This window comes from Phocoena phocoena, chromosome 15, assembly GCF_963924675.1.
Source record: "Phocoena phocoena chromosome 15, mPhoPho1.1, whole genome shotgun sequence".
NCBI lineage: Eukaryota > Metazoa > Chordata > Mammalia > Artiodactyla > Phocoenidae > Phocoena > Phocoena phocoena.
Genome location: NC_089233.1, coordinates 25178172 through 25194468, shown reverse-complemented (window position 1 = coordinate 25194468; position 16297 = coordinate 25178172). Strand labels below are relative to the sequence as shown.

The window sequence follows — 16297 nt, the reverse complement described above, 5'->3', positions numbered from 1 at the left end:
CAAGGGGAGAGCCCTTACATGGCATCTGTTTCCTAGTCACACGGCTGATGGCCTGGTCTGCACATGCCAGCACACGCCAGCAGCCCCTCAGCTGGGCCTGGCATTCCATCTGTGGGAAGGGGGAGCCCTGCTGGTTCCCTCATCCCTCCCACCCCCTTCCTGCTGAACTCAGCTCTCACCACATCTGCAGGACCTTGAGTCCACGGCCTCAGGGTCAATTTCTTCCAGGCAGAGGAAGGCAGCCAGACGGTCAAAGGACACCCGGGCCTGGGAAAACGAAAGCGCTAGGTCAACTGTGCCATAAGGGCAAAAAAAGAACTCGGGCGTTGGGTGCCTCAAGATGGTGGGAAAGCTTCCGGACTACCGAGTCCTACACATTTGCAAGGCATCAACACAAAGCTTTCTAAGTCACGGAAAATGATGCACGTGAGGTTGGCACAATGAGGTAGTGGTGACCTCCCACCTCCTTGCTTCCATTCTGCAGACCAGACCTGGGAAGAGGATGGTGGCTTTTCCAGTTGGCCTGTCATCAGGAATGATTGCAAACTTTGTCCACCTGGAGGCACCCTCTCCACTCCCAGCCCCAACCCCATCTTCCGTGATGAAAGGATAGTTAATTAGGGATGGCTCAGCTGGACCAATTTTCTCATTTTCATCACACGGTGTGAGTGCAGACAGTAGAGGAAGAGAAATGAATTGAAATTGCTTTGTATAAAAAGGGAACCGGACTGAATTCTTGCATGTGGAATTGCTGGTAAGGTGAGGCTGCCTATCTTGAGGATGTTTGCTGGCATCTTCCCGCTGTTCCCTGTGCCCTCCTCTTTCCCTGCTTCGTTTCCTTGCCCCGGCACAGCCTGCTACACCCCTACAAGGCTCCTCCAAGACGGCCTCACCTCCCTGCCACCTCACCTGGACAACGGAGTGGATGGAGAAGGGCAGGAAAGCCTGGGCCTTGTTGAGAATGTTGAGAACCGTGAGTGTCACGAAGGCCTTCTCAGCGTCCATGGCATTTTCCTCGGCCACCAGAGTATGGACAGCAAACACAACCAGTGCCACCTGGGTGGGAGACACAGGAGGTGACATTGAGCTGCTACACGTGGCCAGGAAAGGCAGGCCAGCTGTGGTATCTCAAGGGGTCCTTGTGGCCACACCTGCCATGTGGGAATGGGTTCCCCTCCACCCAGATCTCCCCCCAAATTCTACTGATGAAAGGAGTTGCGTGCTTGTGACCCCTGTTCTAAGAATCAGAAACTCTTGGTTCCAGGCTTTGGGGGACACCACAGTTTTCCATCTTGGTGGCATTTTTGTGGTTCTAGACATGGGTGGAACTTGTGACTCTAGACTCTCTGGGAAGATGACTCTGAAGTTGCAGGTATCAGCAGCCACGGAGGGCTCTAGGTCCTGGTGGCATTTGTAGTTCTGGATGTCACTAGGGGGTGGTTCTGTTCCAGGGGTTGGTGGTGTTTTGGTTCCAGGTGTCGTTGATATGATGATCACACTAGGTGCTGGTCAGTCAGTGTGATGGTGACCCTGTGATCCTATATGGGGAGCCCTTATCCCCGCCCCCAGCCCTCCCTCCCCCAGTCCATGCTCTGCAGGGAGACCAGAGTGACATCACCAGAAACGTGGACACTTGGAAGGACACCAGAGACACAGAGAAGAGGAGGCTGGAGGTCCTCAAGGCGCCCAGCTCCTGGGCCCGGATGCTCAGGACTCTGTCCAGAAAGGCTCCCTCCCAGCCGTGGTACTTGACCGTCCTCACGTTCCTGAGGATGCAGCTGGTGAGCCGCGCCCGAGAGTCCTTCTGCCTCATTTGCTCTTCCTGGGACCAGAGGGAAGAGAAGAGGGGACAGGGACAAGTCCGGGATTTTCCTTCTCTGCAACCGCCGCAAGCCGCCACCACGCCCACCCCACACCTCTCTCCTCCCCACTGCCCTGCGCCAGTGCAGGACCCAGGACCTGCAGGCTTCCCGCCCCCTTCCTGCCTGGAGTGTCCCTTCTTCCAAATGCCAAACCTGATGGTGGTTCCTCTTCTTGGTGATGAAGAAATTCAGAGGGAGAAGGCTCAGGAAGACAGCGATGGCGGTGAGGGCAGAGGGTCCTAGAAGCTGGAGACAAAGGGCAGGATGTCATGAGACAATTCCAGAAGCCCGGCTGTCAGTACAGGGGTGGAGGGAGGCTCAGACTTGGGCCCTAAGGCAGGGAGGTGTCAGAGAGTCCAATGAGTGCAGCCACCAGGTCTTAGAGACCAGGACTCATGGGCTCCTTAGAAGGAAATACCTGTGGAAGATGGAGTCCATCTTCATTAGGGAGGGGAGAGAGGGGGAAATGATGCACCTCACACAATGGAGTGGGGACGGGGTCATAGTCAAGACGAGTCATGCACCTAGATGGGCAGGGCAAGGGCGGTGCCTGGCTAGAACAGTGAAGACAGACTCTGGAATCGGGATCTGGGTTCAAATCTTGACTTTACACAAACTGGTGTGGCCTTGGGCAAGTTACTGACCCTCCCTAAGCTGCAGTTTCTCAATTAAATGGAAATGGAGCTGTTCCCACTGCCTGTAGTGAATGCTGGTGTCATACAATCAACGATTATCCCCTGACAAGGGTTGCCAGATTTAGCAAATAAATATATTTAACTGCCTGCCCAGTGAAATTTGAATTTCAGATAAACAGCAAATAAGTTTTTAGTATAAGTATATCCCATGTCATGTTTGGGATATATTTATAATAAGAAATTCTTCTGTTTATCTGAAATTCATCTTTAACTGGACGTCCTGTATTTTGTCTGGCAGCCCTACCCCCCAGCTTTGTGACTTGGGACAGTTATCTTCCCTCCCTCGTTTGTTTCTCTATCTGGAAAATGTGGAGGTGGCGAGTAGGGTAAATGATTTTTAAGTGGCTATGATGTGAGATTCCTCCTGAGGTCATTTGGGTCCATTCTCTAGACAAGCCCCACCCCCGTCTTCAGTCTGTCTGCCTCATTTTCCCCTCTCAGCCCCTAAGAATGTTTACTTTCTAATCTTGACGCCCTAGCAAGCCAGTGTTTCATTTATGCAGCAATTGCACCTCCCAATGGCCAAATGGAGAGATGCCCAGAAGGCAAACACCTGCCTACAGCCAGGGCTGGGAGAATATTCAAAGGAATGTGAACAGAAGGTTAAATAAACTCTCTCTGGCAAAAATGCTACAAATGCAAACTGTAGCAACCCCAATTCCTACCCGTCCCCCTTTACCAGGGCCTCATGGTTACTTTCTGATGTTAGGACCACCTGCCAAGAGTCAGGGAAAGTGATGGGTGTGTTGTCTGCAGTTTCACTTGAGTCACCCGTCGGCCTGCTTAACTGCCCTGCATTTTCCCCAGTGTCCTTCCTCCCTTTCTGTCTAATAATAACAGCTAACATTTATGCACTTGCTGAGCACCCTCTGTATGCTAGGTCCTAGACTGCAAGATAGCAAGTCAAAAAGTGTCCAGGCCCCAAGCCCTTATGGTGGGGGCACTGGAGCAGTAGCAGAGGTACAATAATGATGATAACACACAGCTGATATTCTGGAGCATTCCACACTCACTTACAATCAATATGCTGTCGATACACCCAGCCAGGGGCCTGTGAAACACAGCACATGGGCCAGATCTCTCCTGTTTATATGCCGACCTCAAGCCGTACAAAGATTGTTAATCATTCTTACATTTTAAAGTGATTGAAGTAAATCAAACGAGGGTGATTTCATGATATGTGTAAATTACATGAAATTCAAACTTCAGTGTCCATAAGTAATTTTATTGGAACACCACCAGGCCTGTTTGATTAGTATTGTCTGTGGCTGCTTGTGCACTAGAAGGGCAGAGTTAAATAGTTTTGAGAGAGACCCTATGGCCCCTAACATCTAAAATATCTACAATCTTCCCCTTTACAGAAAAGTCTGTGAGCCTGGAACCAGCCCACATGGAGCAGAGCTGAAGAAGATCTTCAGATGAACTGCCCCACCCCCATGCATAACCAACAAGACAATTAAACACCTATAGGGTATAGCTGTGTCCCAGATGCTATCTAAGTGCTTCACAGGTATTAGCTCATTTAATTCCTCAGCAACTCAAGGGCTGGGGCACTTCGGTTAATTATAATCCTCACTTTGCCGATGAGGGAATGAGGCATCAAGAGGCTAAGTTACGTACCGGGAGGTTTTACAACTAGCAAGTGGTGAAAGCAGGATTCGAACCCAGGCACTCCCACTACAAAGTCTGTGATTTTAATTAAAAAGAAAAAAGAAAATCCTGCACCACAAAACAGACGTAAGAAAGTTAGAAAAAGTTCTGATTTTTTTTTTTTTTTTTTTTTTTTTTTGCCTGGTTGGCTACTTTATGCTCTTTGAAAACCAAGTAGTAAATTCTTTCCCCTAAATTTTCTTTCCATTTTTTTTGTTGTTGGTAGTGGTGGTGGTGATGGTGCCCTACCATTACTGGTAACTTCAAAACATGCTTAATCTGCCCACTTGGTACCCTGATATCACACCCAAAAAGTGCCAATGTCATCACCATCATCATCTTATAGACGAGGAAACTGAGGCCCCGAGAGGTGAGCATCCTGCCCAAGGTGAAGTGAAGGTCATCCTCGTCTAAGACTTTGCCCATTACGTCAGCCCGCAGGGTGCAGGTGGGGATAGGATTAAGAAGGAGGAGAGGAAGGGGGGGGAGGATTCAACTCAAATCCCAGCTCCCTCTGCCCCAGCACACCTGCCAGAGGTAGAGAAAGCAGATGATGATCCAGATGAGCGGCAGCCACAGCCCGTTGAGGTAGGTGATGCTCTCCGTCAGCCGCTGCACGTCCACAGACACCAGGTTGACCACGTCCCCCACTGCGCTGGCCTTTCTGGAGCTGCTGGACAGAGCCAGGACCTGGGAGGGGCAGAAGATGGAGACCTGAGTCAGGAAGGAGGGAAGGAGTGGGTGAGGGGCAGTTAGGGAGGCCCATGGAGGCAGGGAGACCCACGGAGGGAGGAAGGGCCCAGGAGGGAGGGAGGCCCACAGCTTGGACTGAGCAAGAGAACAGCCACCCAGCAGGCCGGGGTCTAAGCTGTGCTGCCCCTGCTGGCTGAGGCAGATTTCTTTACCATCTGAGCCTCAGTTCACTCATCTGTAAAGTGGGCTAATAAAATCTCCTCAGCTAACTTCCCATTGTGAGACTCCGGGGAGAAGACAAAAATGAAAATACCCTGAAACCCCTAAAGCACTGGACTAATTAATAACATACTACATAAAAACCTTGGATTCATGCTGATAATGGTGGTCATCTGCTGAGCACTGTATCCTAGGCACTGTGCTAAATAAACTAACAGTTTCACCATTTTCCGTGACGGGGCACATCAGACAACAGTATGGAGCAGGTACTGCCGTATTTCATTCAATCCAAAACACTGTGGATAAAGTACTCTCTATTTTTGTATCACTATGGGAAAAAAATCAACTAAATGCCAACTAAATTAAAACATCTTGATTTCAGAAGTTGAAAAGAGAAAAAAAAGTGAGACTAGAATCAGTGAGATGCAGAATTATTAACCCCATTTCACAGCTAAGGAAACTGAGGCACAAAGAAATTGACCGATTTGCCCAAAGCCAGAGGGCTCCTAAGTGGCTGGGCCAGGATTGGAATCCAGGATGACAGAGGCATGACATGGGCTAGACGGGGTGTTAGAGTGACCCCTGCAGGCATTCAGTGTGCCTCTCAGACACCAAGCTGGTTTTCTGGCAGCCCCAAATTTGCCCTAACTCTGGGGTCACAGTGGACCCCTTCCAGCCTGTTGAATGCTACGTGCTACTTGCAATCCTCTCTCTGCTGAGTGTGTCAGGGAAGAAGTGAGGGGGTGAAGTGGTGAGCTGGAAATGATTGAGTGTAGAAATTCTGAAAAAAAATCTTCAAATCTTTACGGAGCACCTGCTCTGTAGGGCCTCACTCTGAGGTGAGTACTGTGATCAACAGAGGCGGGGCACTTGCTGTCTTCGGAGTGGAGTTTGAGCTGGGGAACAAAATTAAATAAAGATTTACATAGTTCATCCTTTAATAGTAATTATGATGAGTGCCATGAAGAAGTGTTTTAAAATATAGGTTTTATCATTATTCAGGCATGGCAAGCACACAGTGGATCAGAGAAGACTGCCCTTGACGAGAGGGTTTATTATACTCACAGATCTCAAGAGGAGGGGGCACCCCACACTATGAGGGGGCCACTTGGGGAAGCACCAGGATGCTGCAGGGTTGGAGGGACCACAGGCAAGAGCTTGTTGTGGTTTTCATGGGAAGGTCAGGCAGGGTAAGCAGGCTTAGGATTGGCTAGTTTGAATAATGCCACCAGGCTCTGGGCCTAGGAGCTGGGCCTCATTGTCTGGTACCCTGCCCTGGGGCGATTAGGGCAGGGGATAGTGGCTTAGAGTGTTAGGGCCCAAAAAGGAGGCAGTTGGGGTGTGAGCTCTGGATTGGTTGGCTTGCATGTGAAAGAGGTGATTTCAGATGAGTCACTTAGCATCTCTGGGAACTGGCTGACCCTGGGAGGGACAGAGGGGCAGTCCCTCCAGGGTCAGCAAGACCCCAGATGTCAAAGCACCAGATACAGAAAATAGGAAGACACAGTTAAAACAGAAGCAGCCCAGAGGGCAGAGTGGAGGGGTATGGCCTCATTAGGTGATGAAGGCGGCTGCCCCAAGGGTGGGGACGGGAAGGGCAAAGGCTTCAAGTCATCTTCCTGCAGCCTCAGCTCCATGTGTGGACTCCCAAGACTGGACAGGCCACACCAGCTCCAGTGTGCTCAGGGGGATGTGGCCTGAAACTCAGGAGCCACTCACATGGCCATCCAGGAGCTGATCCCTTTGCCCCCTTCTTTTCCAAGTGACAGCTCAGGTGTGAGAGAAAGGAGCTTACACAGGACTGCGTTGCCCTTGCTCAGATGCTCCAGACCCCAGAGGGGCCAACGTCTCTTAGAGCAGCAGCCTCACGGGTTTCGGTTCCAAGGTCCAAGGGGACAAGAATCACTGCACAGAGAGAAGCCCAATGCTATGGCTTACCTCTGGGTATCATAGCTCATTGGCAGAACTTCCAGCCCAGATGCAATTTACCAGTGGGTCAGGGGTCATTTTCACTGTAAGCAGTGTTACCTGGTGAAATAGCTGACAGTCCACCTTTATCCAGTTTCCACACAGCCCATAGGTTAGCCCTTTATCCTCAGGGGGGTGAGTGTTCACTGCATGAAGAGTTGGGGAAAGGGTGCCCAGGCAGTGGGAACAGCAAGTGCAAAGGCCCTGAGGTGGGAGATTGTTTGGCGTGCTTGAGGAACTGAAAGACCTGTGGGGCTGGAGGAAAGTGAAAGAAGTGTGAAGGAAGTGTGTGATGTAATCAGATAGAAGAGGTCCCAGGGTCAGATCATGCAAGGCCTTATAGAAATAGCCAAGGAGGTGAGGGTGTAGTGTGAGCAACTATGAGTAACGTGATGAATGAGTGTGGTTTTAGGCAATGATGACAGTAACGGTTCAGGAACATTCCTCTTCTTGGCTGGAACATATGTCTGTAAATTGGGACAGGATGGAGAGAGAGGAAAGGCCACGCCTCTCCCCTGGGGCTCACCTTTCTGTACACCAGGCCTGTGATGGCCATTCGCAGCCTCATCTGTAGCACCTTGAGTCTGTACATGTGCTGCTGCTCGAACAGTGTTTGCAGGCAGGCGGAGAGGAACATCAGCACGGCGAGGAGATAGCCCTTCCAGGCCGGGGTCTTGGGGTCACCAATAAACTCCAGGAAGAGGCTGGTGAGAAAGGGCACCCATGGCTATTGCCTCTGCCTAAGCCTGGCCACGTCTGGAGGACCAGAGACAGTATGGGGTTCTTTTTCGTTTTCTACAAAAATGGTTGCAATCATTTCCCCCACTGTCCATGCTCATTTTCAGCATGACTTGCGTCTCCTCCATTCAAGAGGTGAAGTTTTTACTCCCACCTGTTATGGGCTGAACTGTGTCCTCACAAAATGTATATGTTAAAGTCCTAACCCCCAGTACCTCAGAGTATGACTGTGTATTTGAAAATAGGACCTTTAAAGAGGGGATTTAGTTAAAATGAGGCCATTAGGATGGGCCTTAATCCAATACAACTGGTGTCCCTGTAAGAAGAGGAAATTTGGACACATAAGGAGACACCAGGGGTGCATGTGCTCAGAGGAAAGACCACGTGAGGACACAGCGAGAAGGCAGCTGTCTGCAGGGCAAGGAGAGAAGCCTCAGAAGAAACAACATTGATCTTGGACATCTAGCCTCCAGTAATGTGAGGACAAAAACTTCTGTTGTTTAAATGGGACCTAATTAAACTTAAAAGCTTTTGCACAGCAAAGGAAACCATAAACAAAACGAAAAGACAACCTAAAGAATGGGAGAAGATATTTGCAAACGATGTGACCGAGAAGGGATTAATCTCCAAAACATACAGACAGCTCATACGGCTCAATATCAAAAAAACAACCCAATCGAAAAATGGGCAGTAGATCTAAATAGACATTTTTTCAAAGAAGACATACAGATGGCCAAAACGCACATGAAAAGATGCTCAATATCGCTAATTATTAGAGAAATGCAAATCAAAACTATAATGAGGTATCACCTCACGCCGGTCAGAATAGCCATCATCAGAAAGTCTACAAATAATGCTGGAGAGGGTGTGGAGAAAAGGGAACCCTCCTACACTGTTGGTGGGAATGTAAATTGATACAGCCACTATGGCGAACAGTATACAGAGGTTCCTCAAACAACTAAAATTAGAGTTGACCTATGATCCAGCAATCCCACTCCTGGGCATATATCTGGAGAAAACTCTAATTTGAAAGGAAACGTGCATCCCAGTGTTTACTGCAGCTCTATTTACAATAATAGCCAAGACATGGAAGCAACCTAAATGTCCACTGAATGGATAAAGAAGATATGGTATAGATATACAATGGAATATTACTCAGCCATAAAAAGAATGAAATAGTGCCATTTGCAGCAACATGGATGGACCTAGAGATTATCATACTAAGTGAAGTAAGTCAGAGAAAGACAAATATCATATGATGTCACTTATATGTGGAATCTAAAAAAAATGATACAAATGAACTTATATACAAAACAGAAATAGACCCATAGACATAGAAGAGAAGCTCATGGTTACCAAAGGGAAAAGGGATGGGGATAAATTAGGAGTTTGGGATTAACATATATACACTACTATTATAAAATAGATAACCAACAAGGACCTACTGTATAGCACAGGGAACTATACTCAATATTTTGTAATAAGCTGTAAGGGAAAAGAACCTGAAAAAGAATATATTTACAATATAACTGAATCGTTTTGCTGTACACCTGAAACTAACACAACATTGTAAATCAACTGTACTTCAATAAGAAAAAGAAAAGAAAGAAAGAACAGTAGAAACGATAAGCACCAGAAAAAAATTTCTGTTGTTTAAGTCACCCAGTTTGTAGTACTTTGCTATGGCAGCCCTAACAAACTAATATGCCACCTCTTGAATCTGGGCTGCCTGTGCAACCAGCTTTGGCCTCATGAGAAAATGCAACTTTTGCTTTGTCTTGGAACCCTGCCAAATGGCCCTGTGAACAGGCTGGAATCAACCTTTTGAGGATGAGAGACCACCGGAGCAGAGACAAGATGTCCCAGCTGGGACTGTCTTGGACCAGCCAGTCCCCAGCCAGCCCCACAGGTGACTGCGGACAGATGAGTGAACCCAGCCAAGAAAAGAAGAATCGCCCAGCTGAACCCAGCTTGAATTTGCTGACCCACAGGATCATGAGCTAAAGAAGTGGCTTTAAGCCCCTCACTTTTGAGGGGCTTTGTTGTATAGCAAAAGCAAACTGATACAGTCAGGCTAGAATTCACTCGTTTTCCCTCCTCCCCAAGGTCACTCACTTTCTCGTTTAATTGGTCCTTCCTGAGTATCCTTTTCACCCACCCTCAGTGCCCTGAGCACCAGAGGTCTAGGCAGAGGCAGAAGGAGGGCTGAAGGTCCCCTGGCCCTGGAAGGACACCGTTAAAGGGACCACCAGCCTCAGCGAGGCACCCAAGGCCTGGACCCACCTGAGGAGCTTGGGCACCGTGAACCTGAAGACATCACTGATGATGAGGCTGAGGGTCCCCAGGAGGAAGGTGGAGCGGCCCACCTGCCAGATGGCCCTCAGCAGTGGGCCCCTCTTGCCCCCTTGTTGCTGTAGAAGGGTCTCCGTCTCTGGGGTCTCTGCACCACGGTTTCCTTTCCTTTTAAATGCTGTCGCCTTGGTGTGCCTTAGGGGAGAGGAGAAATCAGCTCTGGGTCCTTGTAATAGACTGAATGTTTGGGTCTCCCCCACCCCCACCCCCTCCCCACCACCCAAATTCATGTTGAAACTAATCCCCAGTGTGATGGTATTAGGAGGTGAGACTTTTGGGAGGTGATTAGGTTATGCAGGCGCAGCCCTCATGAATGGGATTAGTGCCCTTATAAGAAAAAACCTAGAGAGTGCCCTCAGGTGTAACCCCATTTCATACATGAGGAAACTGAGGTTCAGAAGGTAAACTTGTCCAAGGGCACACAGCTGAGAAGTGTAAGAACTGGGATTCGATCCCAACCTTCAGAGCCCAGCACTTTTTTTTTTTTTTTTTCCTTGCGGTACGCAGGCCTCTCACTGTTGTGGCCTCTCCCGTCGCGGAGCACAGGCTCCGGACGCGCAGGCCCAGTGGCCATGGCTCACGGGCCCAGCCGCTCCGCGGCATGTGGGATCTTCCCGGGCCGGGGCACGAACCCGTGTTCCCTGCATCGGCAGGCGGACTCTCAACCACTGCGCCACCAGGGGAGCCCTGTTGGTTGCTTTTACTAGAACCGGGTGCAACTAGTCTCTTGGCCCAGTTTTAACAGATACGAGTTTCCTGTTGTCCAGCAAAGCAAACCGCCTAGCCCCACTCCACCTGAACGAGCTGAAGGATCAGTGGTGTGCCTGGGTCTCATTTTTCAGAGAGGTGGGTTGAGACCCCAGAAGTCAGCCTTTTTACCCCCAAGGCCCAGCCAGCAGTGTGAATACCCCTCCACCACAAGCCGGTCGTCCAGTCCCTCCCTCCCTCCCCCTCAAGAATACTCTCAGCATCTCCTCAGGATGGAGGGGAGGGACAAATCTCATTATGCAGTCCAAAGGAAAAGTGGTATTTTTAGCACAAGAGGCTATAAGGAACCAGTCTTTACCACCCGGTTTGCTAAGAAATAAGCAAATGTTAATCTTCTACCCCTGTCTTGAAGCCTACCCCCGCCCCCCAGCCTCCCCTTCCGGTAATTGCAATTCAGCCATTTTTCTAACCCTGCGCTCACCTCTCTCCCTTGTCACCTCTGTAGCCCTGAAATGTGCTCTCCTTGGCGCCCACAATTTGCCTGGGGTCGGGCAGGGTCAGAGGCAAGGCCAGCATGGCGTCCGGGCCGTGCGCCTCGATGCCAAATGTTGGGTGCTTGTCCTGACTCGGCTGGTGCTGCACACCCACTGGGCTGGACGACCACTGGGCGAGTGCCAACCAGGGCCACCCCCACCTCCGGCCCCGTCCAAAGTGGGACCCAGGTGGGTAGACTTTTTGCTTGTATTTTCTTTTTACTTGTATTTCCCCCAGCACCTAGTTCAGCACCTGAATGCATAGGTGCTCAATAAATACTTGTCCAGTGAATGGGAAAAATCAGATGGAGTGATGTGTGCAAAGGGCCTACTGCTTGATATTAATAAAGATTTGTGGAAGGAAGGAAGGAAGGGAAGGAGGGAGGGAGGGAGGAAGGAAATGATTTGGTTTGGTTGATAGAACCTGGCCTTTGAGCAGGAAAACTGAGGTCCAAATGCCCTTCCCTCTGAGCCTCAGTGTTCCCATCCATAAAATGGGGTGGGTGAAGAGACCACTGTGAAAGCCTCTTTCCAGCTGGATGTTTTGCTCTGTTCTGTTCTAGCTGCTCACCCCAAAATTCTGAGTCACTGTGTTCAGCCTGCAGGCTTGGGAAAAAACTTCTTCCTTTCTAGCTGGTCTCACTTTCCATCAGGGAAGGTCTCTAGACTGGTGGCTGGTCTTTGGTCTGTGGCCCCAAAGCCATTTAGTGCAGGACCCAAAAATGACCACAGGCCAAGGCAGGAGGTGTGAGTGAGTGGCCAGGTGTAAGCTGGGGGATATAAAAGGGAGTGGTGGCGACTGAAGCTCACATGCCCTGTTCAATGGGGAAGCTGCTACCCAGATCCACCCTCCTGTTGCCATGCAGGGATGTGGCCATTCTACTTTAAGAGAGGCCAAAATTCCAGATTTTCATGTGACATCTCCAACAGTTTAAATGTTGGTGACTTATTAGAAAGCAAAACAAAGAAAAATCCTTAAACAACAAGATACCATGCTGGCCAAACACACCTGTGACCCTGACTTGGCCAGCAGACAGATTGGTCTGTGACCTCTTAAGATGACGTCCTCTCCCTTCCCCCAAAGGTTGCAAAATATTTTAGAAATAAAACCAAAGTTCTCTTGGTGTGTAATCAGTCAGCTTAGAAAATGCCTGAACCAGATCTGCCATCCTCCTCTCTTTCTGTCATTTGTTCACGGATCCTCAAACTCTTCTGGAGAACGTTTCTGTGTGCTATAGCTCTAACACTGGGTGACTATCATTCCCAGGCTGGCAGGGGGGGCGAGAGCTGGGAGAGGGTGGACAAGACCTCCAGGGTCCTTTTGAATCAATTCTGCTGCTCAGAACTCACTTAAGCTGTACTTAAACTCACAGTACAGCAAGATATGCCTGAGGTGAGAGTGAGAGCTGCTGTTTTGAGTTGCTCATATTACTTACCCCTTTTGGAAAACATACTCCCTTCCTTTGGGGAGCAGCTCCTCCCTGTGTGGCTCTGAAGGGACTGCCAATTATGGGGACTGCTCTCCAGCCCTGGGATTGGCCCCTGAGAGGCACAGGATTCAAGCCAGCCAATAAAAGGCCTTCCTTGGGATTTTCTATGTGGATGGTAGTAGGGGTAGCTGAGTTGGCATGATACAGGACAGGCGTTATGGAGAGACCAGTGCCCAGACAACAGCTGAGCTGAGAGATGGAGGGAAAGAATTTGGACACCATTCAAGTCCTGGATCCAGCCACACCTGAGGCCAGACCTACCTTCTCAGCTATGTGAGCCAGCAGACTCTGTCTCTCTCTGGCTCCTTCTAATTTGTGGGATTTAGCCACCTATAACAACCACCACAAAATCATAGAGTATGCAGGGGAACCCTGTAACTCTTCCCACAGAGCTACTTTTGTCTGTGCCCTGAAATACCTGGCTCCAGGGAGGTCAAGCGACTTGTCCAAGGTCATCCACCACTTGATGGCAGGGCTACATTTAACCCGGGTTTAATTAATTCTATTGGAGAGCTTATTTCTCTAGACCAAAGTTTCACAAACCAGGTTCCTCAGGCTCTGAGCACTTCTCAGAAGTTTCCAGAGATGCCAGAGAGGGCAAGAGTGAGGCAGAGTGGGCAGGACTAGAAAAAGATTGAAATCCTCTGGATAACTGATATTGCTGGACCTTTTACCATTTTTAAGAAATTCGCTAAGTTCTTTTCTATGAATCATTTTTTTTTCATCTCCCACAAGCTATGAGCTAGGGCTAATGGCATCCCCCTTGAACAGATAAGAAAACTAAAGGCCAGGAAACTAATCACTTAGGTTAAGTAATAAGTGAGTAGTTGCCTGCATGTTATGGACCATACCTACCTCTCCACCCCCAGTCTTAAAATAGTCCTTCTGTTCCCTGCCTCTATCCCACCATCCGAGCTTCCTTCTGGGAGCCTGGAGAGGTTCCCCCTCTGTCAATATCCTTTTGGAACCTGCAAAGCACTCTGGGAGGAAAAGCATCTTGAGCCCGGCCTGCTAATGCTTAGTGAGGTCAGCTGACAGGGAGGGGACCGTGGCGGTGGAGCCCGGAGTAGGGGCGTGGTTGTATTTGGGGTCGAGTGATTTGCTGACCGAGCTTTGGGCTGAGCTCCCATCTTCCACACACTCACCGCTGGGCTGCACTGCAGTTCCTTGTCCATTCCTTTTCAAGCTGGGAAACAAGTTCTTTTGAGGAGTTTTCTCTCCCAAGCGACCAGAGGTCTTTTGGTCCCAGCGGCCTCCAGTAGCCCCTCCAAACTAACCTGTAAAAGAGGATCACCAGAGCAAGCTCCTCCTGTGTCTGCCCCTGAAGGGTCCTGGCTTGGTAGCTGTGTGACCCTAGGTAAGTCATTTCACCTCTCTGCACCTCTGCTGGCCCCTCAGTACAAGGAAAGCAATTTACCTAACTGCACTAACACTGGGGGACACTTCTCGGTCTACAAAGAACATCTCATTTAATTCTCACGTGAGCCTATACAGTAGATTTCTATTGATCCATTTTACAGAAAAGAAAGAAAACAGAGGCTCAGGGAGATTAAGTGACTTAACCAAAGGTTGACACTTGACAGGGGAAATAAACCTCCCTAGGAGTCAGAAGTCCAGAGTTGAAAACTATTACTGTGGAGGAAACCTGAACTCCTCCCTCAGCTTTAAATGTACCCATTCTCCTCCTTGGTCACTGCTCCAGCTACCTGGCCTCAGGACCTTTGCACATGCACATCACTCTGCTTAAAACTTTTCCCCTGCCGCTTCTTACTTGCCCTTCACCTCTGGCCTAGACGTTATGTCCTTAAAAGCCCACTTGATGACCCCCGACACCCAAGTCCAGGTAGATTCTCCCATTGCAAGATCCTCTAGTTTCCTGAGCTTTTTCTTTATAATGCTTGCTGCAATTATCATTATTTAATTTTTCAGTCTGATTATTTATTTAGTCTTTCTCCTCCACTGGACAGTAAGCTCCATAGGGGCAAAGACAGTACACATCCTGGCTCAGGGCACAAGATGTGTCAAATAAAAATCACTACTTTTCGGCCCTGTGACCTTGGGCAAGTCACTGCCCAGCAATGGACCTCAATTTTCTCACCTTAAAATAAGAGTGTTTCCCATCACTTGGGACTGGTATATGAGATGACTGTAGTTGGTGCATTGTTGGAGGAGGTCATCGAGAGGATGTGACCACTTGTGGACCTGTGACCTGGACCCAGGCAATCTGAGGCTCCTCCCTCCCCTGTCCTTGGAATGTACATTCTGCCCACTGTTCTCACACTAGGAGCTACTTCAAGGATGCAGTAGTTAAGTGTTATACCATCTGGATGGTGTATGTGTCTGAACCCTGTTAAGGCCTCTCTGTAAACTGTTGAGATTTTGGTGGGCAGGTGTGGAGATCTACTTATATTGTGGCACTCAAGACAAGCCTCATATGTAAGTTCTCTTGCTTGTTAACCCTGCCTCCTACCAGTCTGGAGTGGCTGCCTCTTTCTTCCGTCTCTCCAAGCCTACCGTCTATTGGTGCCAGTTTTCAAAGCAACACGCACACACAAGAAATTAACGACTGCAGACTTCCACAGCAGGAGTGTTCTTATCTTTTTAGGTCTCTTTCATCTTTCTCATGACACCAAGGAGAAGGTCTTGTTTGGAGCTGGTCTTGAGCTCCTCTTTGAGACTTTCCAGTTCCCTTTTCTAATGCAGAGCAAACTCAGGCAAGCAACAGTTTGGATCCAGAAATTATTCACAATACTTGGTTTTCACTAAAATTTTGGTGTTCTACATGGCAAGGGATTCTAGATATTTCTGATTTTGGTAGTGATAGAAAGTTTCCTTTTTAAAAGGTTATTAAAGTAGAAAAAGTGAGTTGATTCAAAGAAAATTCATTAAGTAAATAGAGTTTGAGCAATACCCCAATAAGGCAAAAAGCTTGAAGAATGGTCCATAAGTGCCTACACTTGGGAAACAGAGGGCTAGATTCTCTCTAGAGATGTTTAGCAGATTTCTATGCTCTTTTCACCAGTTCCACACCCTCAGAGTATCCTATTCTTCATTTATTTAACAACCACTTTATATAATACTCATTATGGGCTACATCCTGTTCTAAGTGTTTCACAAACCTTATCTCATTTAATCCTCAAAACTCTATGAGGTAGATGCTATTATGATCCTCATTCTACTAGTGCAGCGACTGAGGCACAGAGAGGTTAAGTAGCTTGCCCAAGGTCACACAGCCAGGAAGTGGTGGGGCTGGGATTCAAATCTGGGTGTGACTGTGATCTGACTGTGGTGTGGTCAGGAGAGGGCCCAGTAGGTGGGTGCATCCTCAGTACCTGGTGTGCTGACCCTGGGGAAAAATCTGTCTTCTCCACCAGCCTGGAAGCCTCTAG

The 16297-nt window shown here is 48.8% G+C and overlaps 1 protein-coding gene across 1 annotated transcript in view; it reads right to left on the bottom strand.

The window, feature by feature from the left end:
* Positions 1 to 16297, bottom strand: part of ABCC6 (ATP binding cassette subfamily C member 6) — a 58398-nt gene that overhangs the window by 34183 nt on the left and 7918 nt on the right. The window contains exons 7-14 of the mRNA XM_065892120.1: positions 14054 to 14185; positions 10109 to 10312; positions 7614 to 7791; positions 4736 to 4897; positions 2016 to 2108; positions 1619 to 1822; positions 910 to 1056; positions 180 to 267 (exon numbers count right to left, since the gene is read on the bottom strand). Coding sequence (XP_065748192.1) covers positions 180 to 267; positions 910 to 1056; positions 1619 to 1822; positions 2016 to 2108; positions 4736 to 4897; positions 7614 to 7791; positions 10109 to 10312; positions 14054 to 14185 — 1208 coding nt within the window. The remainder of the gene's footprint in view (positions 1 to 179; positions 268 to 909; positions 1057 to 1618; positions 1823 to 2015; positions 2109 to 4735; positions 4898 to 7613; positions 7792 to 10108; positions 10313 to 14053; positions 14186 to 16297) is intronic.